General features: G+C 39.8%; 1 protein-coding gene across 6 annotated transcripts in view; it reads left to right on the top strand.

Annotated features, from left to right (window-relative positions):
* The window catches only part of tesmin (testis expressed metallothionein like protein), a 44,339-nt gene extending 30,268 nt beyond the window's left edge, over positions 1–14,071 (top strand). For 3 of the 6 annotated variants that reach the window (XM_037107076.1, XM_037107074.1, XM_037107073.1), the window contains 5 exons: positions 1,650–1,736; positions 3,193–3,295; positions 10,906–11,043; positions 12,412–12,512; positions 13,444–14,071. In XM_037107076.1, coding sequence (XP_036962971.1) covers positions 1,650–1,736; positions 3,193–3,295; positions 10,906–11,043; positions 12,412–12,512; positions 13,444–13,627 — 613 coding nt within the window. In that variant the 3' untranslated portion in view covers positions 13,628–14,071. The remainder of the gene's footprint in view (positions 1–1,649; positions 1,737–3,192; positions 3,296–10,905; positions 11,044–12,411; positions 12,513–13,443) is intronic. The other 3 variants (XM_037107075.1, XM_037107077.1, XM_037107078.1) reach the window with 3 other exon arrangements.
* Positions 14,072–17,850: the final 3,779 nt, after the last annotated feature.

Here is a 17,850-nt window from a genome sequence, read left to right as displayed (position 1 = left end):
AGACATTTTCCCCAAATTTGTAACTATTCCGGTTGTATCCAAATCATAATCAACCCACATATATTTACTTCCATGCTAAACACAGAAGTAATTTGTGGTGTAATTAAACTGGCAATATGGGACTTAATTCAGTAATAATTAGATAGACCTTAGTGCTGGATGGTATGACCAAAAATGTTTCGTCGTCTCACAGTATATGATGCTAAAGGGAGATGTAATATTCCTTCTTTCCCAAAAAGCCAACACTGGGGTCGGTGTAAACATGTGATGTGACATGAAGCACGAAGTTGGGCATGAACAGTGATGTACAACATATGCATCGGAAGAAATGTGCCGACACTTGATAGATTTACTTAATTGTAGACCCGTGGCCTATATTCTTGCCTCCTCAGTCAAACACACGCTGATGTTAAACCCCAGCTATTAAAGGAGAACTTCGGTTGATTAATCATGCAGCTTCATTGCTCAAGCTACCCTTGACTTGCCAGTACCGAAGACGCAAACTCACATGGTCCAACCATTACAGGGCTCCGTGAACGGAGAGTTGGCATTGACAGCTAACAGCTTAGGGTCAGAGCTTTACACTGTGTTTTAAGCGTCTTAACATGCTCCACATCTCACCCCAAAAGTTATGCAACTTCAGCAGACACCTTAGCACTGTTGCGTGTATGACTCAAAATGAATTAAAAAGTAGTTAAAACAGTGTGTTTGTGCAAGGAGCTACATACCGGTTTGTTGTGTCGTGTCTTCCGGTAGCTAGACCAAACTAGTAAACCCTAGTAAAATAAGTGCGATGTTGTGAACCCATGCTCCCCCATGTGTCATCAGACAAGAAGCCAGCTGGAGACAAGCTCTGTGAATACATTCATTGGTTAATAATGTACAGATGTGAAGGGTGGCCAGTAAAATCAATTATGAATAAATAAATAAATAAAAGGTTTCTGTCTGACAGCAATGATAATTCATGATATTAAATCAGTACAAATCTGTAATAATACAGATTGGATAAAACACTGAATAGTAAACCTCCACTTAATGCAATGATTTATAACAAAATGATAATTCATTTGTAAGATATGTAATCAATCAAAAACTGTAGTTCAATTGATATATTAAAAATCCAGTTGTGTTTCAAAATATTATGTCTTCAAATGCCTGTTTCATGGGTTATTAATTTGCTCTGAGAATATGAGGTAAAACAGATGCTGCCAAAATAATCGTGACTAATCGACTAATTGAAAAAATAATCGATAGATTAGTCGACAACCCAAATAATTGTTAGTTGCAGCCGTATTAGTAGCTTGCCGCTACAACAACAAGCTGACAGCTACAGAGTCCGAGGAGACGCTATCATCTCCCGAATCTCAGTGGTTTGCCAGTTGCTCATCTTGACGTCCGCGGATGAAGTCACCGATATGGCAGTATATTAGAAATTAATTTCATAATGAAAACATACACCGGTATTCGGTGTGAACCGGTATACAGCCCAGCACTGATCGACCTAAATATATATATTATAGACCTACATAGATTTACACAATTCAGACCTTGTAACATGTGCTGTATATAAGTAGCTGATTACTGTTAGTGTTATTACTGTAAATTATCTTTTTTATGTGGAATTGATGCACTGTTGAGCATATTCTCAGCCTTTTCCCTTATAGAACTGTTGGAACATTGTGTGAAACGAAGTCAAGGAAACCCTGCCACTGCACCAGATCCCAGTGCCTCAAACTGTGAGTAGACCATGTTAATTCTTTCCTTTTCATTTCATACATTTTAGTCATGGATTTAATTTGCAAATGTGCAGTTTATGTGCACGTCAGGGTTAAAAAAAGCTAAATTGTAGTGAGTAAAGATAAATGATTTAATATTCTAAGGCTCTAACTAACTGTCATCACTGTTACCCACAAAAAAACGAAGAACAAGTCTGACTCTCATTTATATATATATATATATATATATATATATATATATATATATATATATATATATATATATATATATATATATATATATATATATATATATATATATACATACTTTGACTTTCATATGGCAACTTTTTCTTTTAAAATAAATGCTTTTTCATGATCTGTCAAAGGACACCTGTCAATTGCATTAACTAACTACTGAGGGACATTCTGCTTTGCGCTGATTGGTTTTTAGGTAGGCTTTGATTTAACAGTTTGGATTGGGCATAGACACTATAACTTAAGTGTAACTTAGGTGTAGTTTTGCTTGCGGTTTCTTTGTATAATAACCAACAGCAGCTGTACTGTACTAATACGGGGGATTGTGATCTGTAGTTTCCCCCGTGTACAGTGTCTCTTGGAACAGACAGGCTGGATGGCTGAAACGGTGTGGCGTCCCCTCCATGAGCCGCCCTGTGGCAAAACTAGTTTGCCAAAAACATTTCCTGCATCCAAGCTGTGACTTGCATGTGAGGGGCAGACTGCCATGCGTACACCAGGCCTGACTGCTCTGTATAACGCAGAGATACTTTTTGTTTGTTTGTTTGTTTTGTATGTGCTTATCTGTGTTAGATTTATCTTATTTGTTCCTGCCCAGGGACTACAGATGAAATTTAGCTAGTAGCTAATTCTGGTACGGCTGAGAGCCATGCACTGTCCCTGTTAAATAAACTAACAAATAAAGAAAATAACCACTGCTGGTGGTTTGTAATATGAACCAGCTGCCAGAGAAACACAGACACAGGCAAAGTTTGTTTTGGGCCACAGTGCATCCCATGTGAATGTAATAACAGGGTTTCCCACTACAAAACCAGGCGTTCTTCCTGGGGGCTTCTTCTACTCTCCATCTGTGTCTGATAATTAACATATGAGTACAGATGTAAAATGTGTGGCATTTATTTATTTATAGCCAAATCATGAAATTGGCTTATTTGCAATACCCATGGGTTTATTAGGTACCCAGTAATCCCATGCTAGACTTTGATATATTTTGACAAATTAAAAAATAAAAATGTTAGAAAGGTATGAATGAGTAATTGCCACCCTAGATGATATTCGTCTTTATCCCTTAAATTAGGCTTAATAGGGACGTTTATCATGAATTCTCTGTCTCTTTGTCTCAAATTCATTCACAAGAGAAAGAGAAGAAGTGCAAACACACACTTTACATCTTTCAAATTATTTTTTTAAGGTTAATATGTATTTTATTCTCTTTCAGCTACTGTGAGTGTTTTGCTTATGGAGTGATGTGCAGCAACTGCGACTGTTCTAACTGTCACAACAATGCAGACCATGAAATGAAGCGTCAAAAGGCAATTGAGGTTTGCAACGCTTTTGATAACCATGTACTGGTATAGCTTCAAAAATAGATAAACCATTTTTTATGGCAGTTAACTGAAGTGCTTCACAGTAAGCCTTTAAAATGTCATGTTAATGAACCCACTGATGAACATGGTTGGGAGTAACATATTACATTTACTCTTGCTACTTGCACACAATGTCAACCAAAAAAACAAACAAAAAACAACAGAATTGCAAAAAAATCTGTTTCACTTTTTTTGGTTATATCCATTAAGAAACCACCCGGAAAAGAACCTTAAGTGACACAAATCAAATGCGCCCAAAATGTTCATGCCTAACAGGTGTGTTCCCAAGCAACAACCAGAGCAGATTGTTGAGAACTTTGCAGTGCAAAATGCCCAATGAATGACATTCAGACAGATTAGTACATCCACTGTGATGCAGTGTAGCTGTGTATGTGCACTTCATGCTGTGTGAGAAACTTTACAGCTCTCTAGTATTGACTGCTGTGGATTTTATATGCTTTATACATCTCTATGCCATCTGCTTTGGTTATGTTTTAAGTTATTTATTTTCATATTTATTATTTCTTATTCTTATTTATTTGCTTTTTGCTCCTGCTGTGGTGTCTGTAGCACATTTTATTTATTGGTTGTCATTTATCTTTGAGTTATGTCCTCTTTCCTGGTTAACTGTAGTGAGGCTACGAAAGAGGAAGGCATTTATATCTTTAACTGATAACCAGCTGCATAACTTCTATACAAATTGACTTTAATATATGTGTTATCTGATTTACTGATTTTTATATATATATATATATATATATATAAAAATCAGTAAATCAGGTCTATCAGTCTAAATTTAGCCACACAATGTATTGCACCATAATCAAATGACTATACGGAGTAGGATGCCATTAGTTAAATGGACTACTGACACCATTAGTAAAAGTGATACTACACACTTACTAATAACAGAAAAACAATAATATAGACGTTGTTACTGTAATAAGAGATAAATCAAGTGGAATGTACACAGTCAGTGAATGATTATAATGGTAATTGGATGTATGATTGACTCACTAAGTCAACCAAGTTGCAGTGTGCAATCAGGGTACTGATAGTGACTAATACTGGTGATCTTTATAATCATCATCCAGGTATGGGATGGTACTGAATGGCTTAGTGCTGCGTGAGCTAACTGCTAATCAGTCAGTAACAGCTGAAACAACATTGACTGTTGATGGCTGCTGATTTTTAAGCAGCAGTAGACCGTAAGTCATGGTGAGTCGGGCTGTTGGCATTGATCATGTCTAATTGGCGCTTCAGCCATGGTGATGGGTCTCAGTTATTAGTGGATCTGATTCATTAGCACTGTTACTGGAACACCCAAGGGGAGACATGTTGTCTCTCTCTTTTTGTTGTGTGTCCCAAACCAACAGTTTTGTTTTTTGACACGGATGAGTAGATATGGGTGAACTGTACTTAACGGTCCATTACTACATATTGATCTGGTACTTTAATTATACGTCTTCCTATTGTTGTCTGGAAGAATAATCAAAAAGAATTATAACAAAGCTAGCATTACTTTATTTTTTCATATGCACTGTATATACGTTAAATTAGCAATATTACCCGAGAGGGTGTGCTTTAACGTCATTTGAGCGTGACATTGATGCGGTCAGCAAGCAGCACTGAAGTTCTCAAATGACATTAAAACACACCCTGTTGTGATTATATAGCTAATACCAACAAAAATAAAATGTATAATCAAAATATGACCGTGTTGATGGACAATTTGCTCTCAAATTTTTGCAAGTGTGTGTTGTGTTTCCATGGAAACACATGGGATCTGACTAATAACTGAAACAAAATCAGTCACATCAGTAGACTCATGTGTAATGGATGTAGTTTACCACTACAGCAAATAATCCAACCCTTAGTAACGACCTAGCAGCAGAAAGGATTTTCTAGTCCCAGATGAGTGAACTCTGAGCTGACGTTAATGTCTAATCGCGGTCTCGGAATTTCCCAAACTAAATCAATACTGCACAGATAAACAAAAAATGCTTATTTTTATCGCCCAAGTTATAACAAAGATGTTGATTTTTTTCTTTTATATTTTTTATGAAATGTTTTCACCACGGTCACAATAGTGTCTCTCACACCAAAGGAAATAATCTACCCTCTCAGCTGAAACGGGACACTTTATTCTATAAATGTGACTTTGGCAGCTGACAGGTGGTATGTGATTTATTTTCATGGGTAATAAATGACATTTCTAAAAGAAAATAATAATAAAATACTCAGCTCTGACTCATTTTTATCTTATTATTATCTAATTATAAAGAACAGAGAAGTTCCAGATTTATCACTCTATTTACCTCCCATGTGCTCTTAAATAGTTACATCTCTCTATAAAAACAAGGAATCTCTGTCTGTCTGTCTGTCTGTCTGTCTGTCTGTCTGTCTGTCTGTCTGTGTATGTGTACCTCAAATATCTCTGTGGATCAGGATCAGACTGACCTTAGAGTTTCAACATGGCTGCTGTTTGGTTCAAGGGTGTGCGACGTCGGATTTGTTTGGACTGCAATGACACTGTTAATAAGTTATTTCATAAATGTGCATCTAAACTGAATATTGTGGATTAATGTGACTAAGCAAGTCCGGGCCGAGTCTGTTCCGGTCCAGATCCAGATACACAACAAAGAGGAATTGGAATCTGTGGATGTTTGTGTGTAGCTAGCTGCTAGCCCAGCCCCATGGCCGTCCTCCTATATATATATATATATATATATATATATATATATATATATATATATATATATATATATATATATATATATATATATATATATAATATATATATATATATATATATATATATATATATATATATATATATATATATATATCATGGCGGCATGCAGCAGTGCAGCGGCTTCTCTAGCTCCCGGAGCTAATATTGTAAACGTTATTGTTAATGTTGTCACAGTAGGAAAAACCTTAACCTGCAGTAAGGCTAGGCTTTTGGAGCTAAATACCAACCAGCCAGCTACATCGGAACTTAAAGCGCAACTCTGCAGATTACAGCTATTAAGTGCATCGGAGTGGAGGTACAGACTTCGCCACTTCAGGGAGAAGCGGAGGCGGTGTTCGAGGAAACAGAGGGGCAAGAGAGCCGGGGTGCTAGCCAAGCTTAAGGCTAGTGCCAGCAGACCTGCCATCCCATCACTCTTTCTATCCAACGTGCGTGTGCTGGACAACGAAATGGACTTATTAAGACTACGCCAGAAGGAAATGAAGGACTGTTGTGTAACTGTGTGGACAGACACCTGGCTTAGCAACGGCATGCCAGACTCTGCCTTCCAACTTGATGACCAGCTGTTCTTCTGCTCGGATCGGGATCAGCTGTCAGGAAAAACAAAAGGAGGAGCAGTCTGCATCTATGTGAACAAAAGTTGGTGCACAAGCTGTTTGCTGGTCGGAAGACATTGCTCTGAGGCAGTGGAGTATTTGATTCAAATGCCGGCCACACTACCTGCTGCGCGAATTTGTTGTCATAGCTGCAGTATACATTCCTCCAGACGCTAATGCCAATGCTGCCCTCAACGAGCTACATGAAGCTATTAGCTCGCTCCAGAACAAACACCCGGAGGCTCTGTATGTGGCTGCTGGCGACTTCAACCATGTGAACTTGCAAGTCACTCTCCCCACGTTTCATCAGCATGTCACTACTGCCACCAGAGGTGACAATACACTCGACAAAGTGTATACTAACAGACGAGGGCTGTGCAGAGCTGCCCCCCACCCCCACCTTGGTGCCTCCAACCACATCTCCATTATGTTGGTCCCAGCATACTGCCCTGTGTCTAAGAGAATGACAGCCACACAGAAAACCATCGCTGTGTGGCCTTTGAGGAATATTCAGAATCAGTCTTGGCCTACATTGCGAAGTGTGTGGATGATGTCATGACTGAAGGGTAGAGAAAAGTTCCCTGACAGTAACTTTGTAATGTTTTCTAATAATCTTACCTAACATAGAGCCTACATTTTTTAGGGGAAAAGGGGGTGGCAGAATGTTTCCCCTACCCTTCATTATTCTGCTCACTAGTTATGCCTTAAATTGCATATCACACCAGCTTCAACTTTGACACATGCTTCGCTCACTTTCTATTGTAGTGGCAACAGGACAATCTGACTACACACAGTGAAACTTTTGTCAAGTTTTAAACTAGATGAAAGGGCTTAAAAAGAATATCTTACGATCAATGACTAGACTAACTTTGGAGTAGTATTAGGACTGCTTCTGTTTTCACTATACACTAGATCACTAGGCTCTGCAATCATATCTCATGGATCCTTTTACCACTGTTATGCTGATGACACCCTACTGTTCCTCCATTTTAGCTCAACCTCCTCCAACACCCACATGCACATATCAGAATGTTTGGCAGACATCTCCGCTTGGACAGCTGTGCATCACCTCAAACTCAACCTTAGTAAAACTGAATTTGGGGAACGACTGCCCTCGAATGGACCTATCCGTCACTGTTGAGGATGTCATGGTATCGCCTTCGTCGGCGTGAGGAAACCCGGGCGTAATCCTTTATGATGTACTGTCCTAGGCCCCCAACATTACTGCTGTGGCCCAATCCTGCAGATTTGCCCTCTACAACACCCGCACAAGCCGGTCTTTCCTCAAAATAGACACAACGCAAATCCTGATCCAAGCACTGGTCATCTCCTGCCTGGCCTACTGCAACTCCCTCTTGGCTGGACTTCCAGACTCTGTGGCTGAACCATTGCAGTGTATCCAGAACACTGCAGTAAGCCTGGTTTTACATCTTATATCCACCCAAACTCTCCCATTTGACCCCCTTCATCCGCTGGCGTTCTGTTGCAACCTGCATCCGATTCGAGACGATGGTGCTGGCCTTCATGGCTGTCAACAGAACTGCACTTGTCCACCTCCAAATACCGGTCAGATTACACTCCCCAGCAAGAGCACTTCACTCTTCTACATCAGCTGGCCAGCTGATACCCCCATGCTGAGAGCAAACAAAGGCTGCTTGGCGAAGTCGCGTTCTCTGTTTTGGCACCTCAATGGTGGAACGAACTCCTAACCAATATCAGGATAGCGGAATCACTCTCCATCTTACTCTAAGGTTCATTTTCAAGTACTTTACAAAGGCCAAATGCAGATGCAGTTAATGTTTGATTTACACTCTTTATTCAGTAATGTACAGGGGACTAGAAGTTTCAGTTTTTGACAGTACTTTCTTCTATTCAGAGTCCACTGTTCACTCCGATAACATGACTGTCAGGTTGCATGAGATGATGATGATGACGTGGGCGGTATTACAGGGTTTCTGCAGGGTCTTAAAAAGCCTTAAATACGTCAACATTTTGCATACAGGTCTTAAATTACATTTAGTTAGGTCTTAAATTAGTACGTTCATTTACCGCTTTTGTTGTCGCCTTTTTTTTTATCTGTTTTATATTTTGGGGAAATTAGATTTGTGAGATTCACAGTCAGCTTCATGTGTTGTATTTCTTTCTGAAGTATCCAGGGACATAAGTGGCATTTTGCCAACAGCCCGGTGGGCATTTATTGCCGTACACTTCACTAGTTCCAGAAAGACTTCGACTGCGGAATCTGCTCCAACTATGGGGAAGTGTACATTTAGTGTGTTGGCTTGAACAGCCAGGATTCAGCTGGTTAAAAGAAGCAGGAGAAGTGAGAATCTGAAGCGCAGTGTATGCACTGGACCCACAACTTGAGCACACTTCATGTAAAAGCGCTGGTGTCACACACAAAATTGGAAAAACACCTGTTAGCCTCTAAAAGTCTCCAGTGAAGTCACGCTATCACACACACTTTTGTATGCCTTTTTCACCAGTTCCCGGTCCAAGTTCATCCAGTTCTGCTCAACCTGAACCAGGGTGTCCATGGGGTTGTGAAGGCTATTAAAGGGTAGTAAATGAAATGAGCAAAAATTAAGGCCATAAAAAAAGTATTAAAAAGTAATAAACGTCATTTTCAGACTTGGGCAGAAAAGAGGACTCAGATGCAGACACGCAGCAGCAATGACAGGCTTTATTTTCTGAATAGCAACTCTTCAGACAGAATGATAAATTAACAGGCTATGAAAATCTCCGGGGGACAAGACAAGGAGAGACAAACCACACAAAATAAATAACGAAAGACACTCCCGAAGGAGGAGAAGGCTACTCTAATCTTATAAACTATGAAAATTTAACAAACAAAAAAACTCTCTGAAGAGGAAAGCGCAGAGGCTATGAAAATTAACTGCTCTATCTTAAATAAAATTACAACAGAAAACGCTCCAAAAAAGGAAAAAAACAAAGGCCTCTGACAAACCGCCTATAAAAGTTTGCAAATCCAAAGAATTGCTGAACCTTTTTGCGACTGTCTGACTGGAGTAGGCCATTCTGCCACAGCACGAAATTTAGACAGATCCATCTGTACTTTTCCAGGGGCTACGATGAAGCCCAGGAACGAGACAGATTGAGCATGACACACACTTTTTTCTGCTTTGACATACAAGTGATTCTCCAACAGTCTCTTGAGAACCTGGTTTACCTGGTCTTGGTGAGTAGCAAGATCAAGACAGTATACCAAAATGTCATTTAAATAGACATACACAAAATGATCCAGAAATTCTCTCAATACATTGTTGATCATGGCCTGAAAGACAGCAGGTGCGTTAGTAAGACCAAACGACATCACAGAATACTTGTAGTGACCATTGGGGATGTTGAAACTAGTTTTCCACTCATCTTCCTCTCATACAAATTAAGTGGTAGGCATCGCGGAGCTCTAACTTAGTGAATACCTTGGCTTGTTGTAGTTGATCAAACACGGAGGTCATGAGAGGGAGTGGATACCGGTTCTTTATGGTAATGTCATTGAGCTGTACATACAGTGAGTTGTAGTCAATACAGGTTCGCAGAGATCCGTCTTTTTTCCCTACAAAGAAAAATGGTGCTCTGGCTGGCATGATGGGCAGATCAACCCTGCTTTCAAGGAGGCAGTGATGTTTTCATTCATGGCCTTCTTCTCAGGCCCTGAAATGGAGTAGAGACGACCTTTGGGAATTGTGGAGCCTGGAATCAAGCTAATAGCACAGTCATATGGACGATGAGGAGGAAGAGACAGGGCTTTTTGTTGAATGCATGTTTTAGGTGGTGATAACAGGATGGAACTGAAGTCAGGTCCAGAAATTCAGAGTCTGTGGCAAGGTTTTCTGGAATATTTCTTCGTATGACAAAGCATAAACAGCATAGTTAGTTTAAGAAGTCATACTGGGATGTGTTATGGGCTAATAGATCACAAATCACCTGGAGTGGCCCAGTTGTAGACACAGCTGTGCAGACAGTAGTGCTGGAGGCTAATATCTCTATCTATACGTGAGACCATGTCAGTAAATCTCTGTTATATTTCTTATTTGGCATTTGTCAAGATTGTGATGAAAAGAATTCTGCTTGTGTATTTAAAAGCTGATTAACCAAATACATGTTAATTATTGATTGACTGATGTTAACATGTTAAATAAGTCATCACACTGTTTCTCTTCATGCAATAATTGCTGGTGTTTTCACTGCAGTCATGTTTAGGTCGTAACCCAGATGCCTTCAGGTCTAAGGTTGCTGGTGGGAAGTCAGGAGGGGTTAAAGGTTGGCACAACAAAGGCTGCAACTGTAAACGCTCTGGCTGCCTTAAGAACTACTGCGAGTGCTATGAGGTTCTCTCTCTCTCTCTCTCTCTCTCTCTCTCACACACACACACACAAACACACACACACAAACTGAACATTAAGGTAGATTTTTTTCTACTTCTTCATAAGGAGTGCCATGATTTTCATTTGAAATTGAAAATTGATGAAATTAGCTTTCAGTTTCGACAATCCACCAAGCATTACTTCCAGTTCTGCAAGTCTTTTCTATTGATAGATAAATTGTCGGTGACATTGAATACAAAATATAGCATCAGATGCAGTCATCCTGTCCACTAATGAAAGCAAGAGGTTGTAATGTGCCTTTTTTTCCTCTGTCGTTGACATTGTGGCAATGGTTCTGTGTTGTCAGTGCTGAGTTCATGCACGTTACACCAGAGACTCCTTAGCTCCTTAGTCACAGATACATAATGTGTCCCATTTTATCGAATAAACAGTTCCTACAACTACTGTAAATGTGGTGGTAAGAATGTGTCAGTGTCAGAAACACTGACACATGCATTCAGGTGCAGCTCTTAAAAAATGTAAATGACAGGTGTCAGTGCATATCAAGTCTAAATCAATCAGTAGCATCACTTCAGTGCTGAAAATGGAAATTTAAATTGAATCAACTGGATATTAAAATCAAAGGTCAAATTGAATCATGGATATGGAGAATTGTGACACCCCTATTATTCACCGTTCATACCTATTTTATTTTTGCTTTATATCTCATGGTCAGTCGACTAGGTGTTCTTAATGTCTAGTATATGTAGGATTTGGTGGAATCTAGCGGAGAGGGTGTAGATTGCTTTCATTCTTTTAAAAAGCACAAAAGCTACACAGTACATTATTATAGTAGGTGGTGTATGTACTTTTAAAGTATGATTCACTTATAGCCACAGAAGAATAAAGAACAAAGCACACTGGTTACAGGCTCATGACATCAAATTGCTGCAACTGGGTAAAACCAGACACGTTTTCACTAGTGCGTCTTTTACAGTTTCATAGGAAGACAACATGATTGCACTTTGTGCTAACTAGCCGATAATATACATTTCACAACATGGGGCAAGTAATTTATCAGCCCAGTTCACACAATTCTTGGGTCACTTGCTTATTGGCTAATGATAATACATTTTGTTTTAATTATTATTCATATTTATCGATATTACATACAGTATAATGTCTACTGATTGATGACTTTGGGGGTCAACTTTTGACTGTAAATTTCATTCCTTTCAGTCCTCTTTACACATGGTTATGTTTATTTTGTTGTCCACCTTTTTGGCATCAGGGGTCAAAAGAGAAATTTGACTAATTTCTCTCCACAAGTCACATGCAACTGTTTTACAAAATTGACTATTTAAGACACTGTGTACTTTTTTGTGTCTGCAGGCTAACATCAAGTGTACCTCCAGCTGTAAATGTGTTGGATGTAGCAACTTCCTCAACAGCACAGAAATGGGCCTCAAAGAGAAGTTTGTCAATGGCAACAAGTGAGTAGATTAAGTTTGACCCCCATGCTATGTTGTTTCGGCTGCTATATTAAAGCAGTCAACAGAGATGGGCTTCATGCAAGCATCATATGAACAAATTTGTTCTCAAGTTTTTATTTGTTACATGTAGTTGTCTTTTATCTTGATGTTTTGCATCAGCAAATAGACCTTTTCATCCATCGCTGTGGGTCATGTTGCTCCCGCTGTCAATAAGAACATTATTTTACAAAAAACAAACCTGTCTGACATCATCAACTGTGCTAAACTTGAAAATCAACTGTTGGCTAATCTTTCTCCTCTTGCTGTTTTCCAGTCAAGCAGGGCTTAATGATCTCACTGTTTTTTGTGGAATTAACCCAGATTTCTTTCCTTTTTTCTAATGCATCTAATTGACAATGTCAGAAATTAGTTCATGATAGTTTGAAAGACTTGTGATGAATATTGAGCTAAGCAGTACATATTCATATTTTGTTTAGACATGGAGGGAAACAATTCAACATCATATAGTCTGCAACAAACCAAGCCATTACAAACTGTAACATGCACATTTCCTGAACCCAGTTGAAGAAGATTTTACATGTTTATTTTAAGAAAGTCCATGACATGAACTGGGGGGTCCTACGTGATTTGGTGTGAATGACCTTTACATTAAAAACTCCTGATCCCAAACAGCCACAAGCTTTGTTAAGTTTTTAGCTTTTACTCTGAGGGAGTATTTTTGTGAATGAAACTTCACCAAATTGTCAAATTGAGAATCTGATTTGAATTTCAAAGAAAAGCAGGTTTGGGATGAAGGAGACTTCATTATGATTTTGATGTGGTAATGTCCCACTACTTCTGCTTCCCTGATGTACAATATGGACAGTGTAACATTAGCACGAGAGGAATGGGCTTACCCCTCATGGGATTGCGTGTCTTTGTATGTGTTCAGATCTCCTGTATCAGTGATAAGTCCTGCTGTGGTGGAGGCTGTGTGTGGCTGTCAGCTGGCCAGGGCCAAGGAGGCTGAGAGGGAGGCCCAGAGCCCCAGCCAGGCTGAGCACATGGTCCTGGATGAGTTTGGACACTGCCTCACACAGATTGTCGTGGCCATGTTTCAGAACAAGACCCACTAAACTGACACTGTGGAGATACTTCAAACTTCAAAACATGAACTGGTTAGAATCCAAGGAAATAGCTGTGTTTGAGTTGGCCCAACACGGATATCTGAATTCATACAGTGGGGTCTGGAAAGGTATAGACATTATTGATGTCTGTGTAATGTTCTACATCTACATGTAATGTTCTGCTAAAAGTGTAATGTTCTACACCAACATGTTCTTCAAAAGTTTACTGGTAAATATATAAAACTCAGGTCCAAATTGTAGTTCTACTGAGTGAAAGTGAATTTCTGATATTGTTTTATTGTTAATACCAGATACACATATAGTTAAGTTCAGAGGTATTCCATTTCCATACATGGTTCTGTAACTGCACTAGTATTAGCCCGCTGGAAAATGTTCAGCTACAGTCCTTTGACAACATGTTTTCAAAGCAAAATAAAAGTACTATTGATGACATCTGGTGTTCTTCCATCCACTGTCTGTTAGGGTAGTGGAGGAAAAGAATGAAACATGTCTGTCATGGTTCGGTGTCTTGTTTTAACATGTGTTTTGATTTCCAGGCCCCTTGTGTCTTGTCTGTGTCTCTTGTGTGTGTTTCCCAGTTTTTCCTTCCCCTGTGTTGCATGTTTGTCTCCCTCTGTCTGCCAGTGTTATTTCTCCTCTATGCTTCCCCCTTGTTATCTCACCTGTCCTCGTCCCAGAATGGTTTCCCAGTGGCAGATGATGATTTGGTTATCTATGACTATTAACACACAGAGGACATATAATATATATCTATCTGTGGGTTTCTATGATTCTCTAGATTACTATTTCAAAATACATAGTATTTTCGTAGGCGATTTCATGCCTAAATCGAGCGAATAACAATATCACATATTTTGTTAATTTCTCGGGGGCTGAAGGTGACACTTTAATGTTTAAAGGCTGGTTGGCAGAGCAGCTAGGTTTCGTTTCAGGGGAGCAGGTCAAATACCCATCACCCTAAATTTTAGGAGACTCTATGCTGCTCCACATCCTGCCAGTGTCCACGCAGGAACTTATAATATATTTCTCTGTAAAATTGTGTAGGACGAGACAAGGCGTAGAGGCCCACTCTGAGTTATGAGAAGCCACACTACACATCTTTCTCCAAATCAATTATTGATGTTAGAGAGCTCGTTGAAAAATGATCAAATTCAATACACCCTCCTTGCATTCGGCAAATGCATTGTCAAATTACACATCAGACCCATTAAGCAGTTTTTCTAATCACTATTTGGAAAATGACACACACTCTGTTCACTCGGGATGATGCTAGACATACAGTGGGTACGGAAACTATTCAGACCCCTTTAAATTTTTCACTCTTTGTTTCATTGCAGCCGTTTGATAAAATCAAAAGTTCATTTTATTTCTCATTAATGTACACTCAGCAACCTATCTTGACAGAAAAAAAACAAATGTAGAAATATTTGCAAATTTATTAAAAAAGAAAAACTGAAATATCACAGTCATAAGTAATCAGACCCTTTGCTCAGTATTGAGTAGAAGCACCATTTTGAGCTAGTACAGCCATGAGTCTTCTTGAGAATGATGCAACAAGTTTTTCACACCTGGATTTGGGGTTCTGTCAGGTTGGATGGTGAACGTTGGTGGACAGCCACCTTCAGGTCTCTCCAGAGATGCTCAGTTGGGTTTAGGTCAGGGCTCTGGCTGGGCCAGTCAAGAATGGTCACAGAGTTGTTCCGAAGCCACTCCTTTGTTATTTTAGCTGTGTGCTAAAGGGTCATTGTCTTGTTGGAAGGTGAACCTTCGGCCTAGTCTGAGGTCCTGAGCACTCTGGAAGAGGTTTTCTTCCAGGATATCTCTGTACTTGGCAGCATTCATCTTTCCTTCAGTTGCAACCAGTCGTCCTGTCCCTGCAGCTGAAAAACACCCCCATAGCATGATGCTGCCACCACCATGTTTCACTGTTGGGATTGTATTGGGAAGGTGATGAGCAGTGCCTGGTTTTCTCCACACATACCGCTTAGAATTAACGCCAAAAAGTTCAATCTTGGTCTCATCAGACCAGAGAATCTTATTTCTCATAGTCTGGGAGTACTTCATGTGTTTTTTTGGCAAACTCAATATGGGCTTTCATATGTCTTGCACTGAGGAGAGGCTTCCTGTTGGGCCACTCTGCCATAAAGCCCCAAATGGTGGAGGGCTGCAGTGATAGTTGACTTTGTGGAACTTTCTCCCATCTCCCTACTGCATCTCTGGAGCTCAGCCACAGTGATCTTTGGGTTCTTCTTTACCTCTCTCACCAAGGCTCCTCTCCCACGATTGCTCAGTTTGGCTGGACGGCCAGGTCTAGGAAGAGTTCTGGTCGTCCCAAACTTCTTCCATTTAAGGATTGTGGAGGCCACTGTGCTCTTAGGAACCTTGAGTGCCACAGAAATTCTTTTGTAACCTTGGCCAGATCTGTGCCTTGCCACAATTCTGTCTCTGAGCTCCTTGGGCAGTTCCTTCGACCTCATGATTCTCATTTGCTCTGACATGCGCTGTGAGCTGTAAGGTCTTATATAGACAGGTGTGTGCCTTTCCTAATCAAGTCCAATCAGTTTAATTAAACACAGCTGGACTCCAATGAAGGAGCAGAACCATCTCAAGGAGGATCAGAAGAAATGGACAGCATGTGACTTAAATATGAGTGTCACAGCAAAGGGTCTGAATACTTGTGGCCATGTGATATTTCAGTTTTTCTTTTTTAATAAATTTGAGAAAATTTCTACATTTCTGTTTTTTTTCTGTCAAGATGGGGTGCTGAGTGTATATTAATGAGAAATAAAATGAACTTTTTTGATTCAAGCAAATAGCTGCAATGAAACAAAGAGTGAAACATTTAAAGGGGTCTGAATACTTTCCAACCCACTGTATGATATACTACATAAACCAAGCCGGGGGAGATTTACCAGGGTTTATAGGCAGTGTCGCCCCTCCCTACACGCAGAACACACGCTGTGTTTAGGGCCCCACAATCCATGGGGGCCCCCATTTTGCACAAGGGGACGCATTCTCTGCAAATGTGCAAAGGATGTGCAATGCTGCAGTGAGGCGCTCGTAGAGCACCAAGTCAGCCCGAGGCAGGAGAGAAACGAAAAGAGACGAGTAATCTGACACCGCGAGCGTTGCCACATGATTGACAGCACGCATCATCTGACCAATCAGCAGTCAGATGCGCCGACAGGCACTAGAATGCAGGTGGAGAGATGGCCTCCAAACGGCAATATGAATCGGGAGCAAGCAAAAGGAAGACAAAGGAAAAACAAGAAGAGGTATGTGGTGGGTATGTTGTTGAAATATGTGGCATAAACACCCCATGTCTGCGTAGAGAGCCCTTTAATCTGTGCTACTGAGGAGTGAATATTAAACTCTTAATTTCACCCTGTTGCATCTTTTTTTCCTCCTCACTTTTTTTTGGAGGTGCTCCCCACGGACTCCTCTGTTCTTCATCTTCTTGCTTGTTTATCAAACACTTTTCTCTGTGCCACAAGTGGTGTGCTATATTATCTTTCTTTTTAGTCACAAAAGAAATAATTCATGCATATATTTGAACAACAATAACTTTATTAAGTCGAGAGATCAGCGCGCATAAATGAAATGGTCCTCACATAAGTAACCAAATCAAAATAAAATTTTGAGCCACAGACACTTCTGTCTTACATAGACTAGATAAATAAGTCAGTAAATAAGTGACAGCTTACAGCTGCCAACATGCTTCAAACAAATAAGGAGCCTACAGCGGAAATTATTCGCCAAGAAGGGGCTCAGGCAGATGTGGCACAAAACCTGTATTTCTAAATAAATAATAGGCTGTAATAAATGAAATGATGTGCAAAAAGAAAAGCTCAGTACGAAGGTAGATTGTCTACAAAAATATAAATGCTACCAACATAAAATCACTTCAAAATAATAGGTTTGTCTATCATTAGACATTATTTCGATCGAACTTAAAGCTTCAACATCAAACAATAAAACACTTCAGCCTACTGTACAAAAAACAAGTGAAAAAAAGCTTTTACTTACTTTTACTTACAAGTTATTTGACAAGAAGACAAGCATGTTGACTTTCTCTGGCTTTAGCAGACTGCGGTACCGGGTTACAACATTCCCCGCTTTACTGAAAATGCACTCTGAAGGCGTGCTGGTCGCAGGAATGTACAGATATTTCTGTGCCATTTTTGCCATCAAGGGGAAGCAGCTTTCGTTCC

The sequence above is a fragment of the Acanthopagrus latus genome, chromosome 8 (genome assembly GCF_904848185.1).
Source record: "Acanthopagrus latus isolate v.2019 chromosome 8, fAcaLat1.1, whole genome shotgun sequence".
Classification (NCBI taxonomy): Eukaryota; Metazoa; Chordata; class Actinopteri; order Spariformes; family Sparidae; genus Acanthopagrus; species Acanthopagrus latus.
The sequence above is the reverse complement of the archived record's forward strand: the minus strand, read 5'-3'. Positions and strand labels throughout refer to the sequence as shown.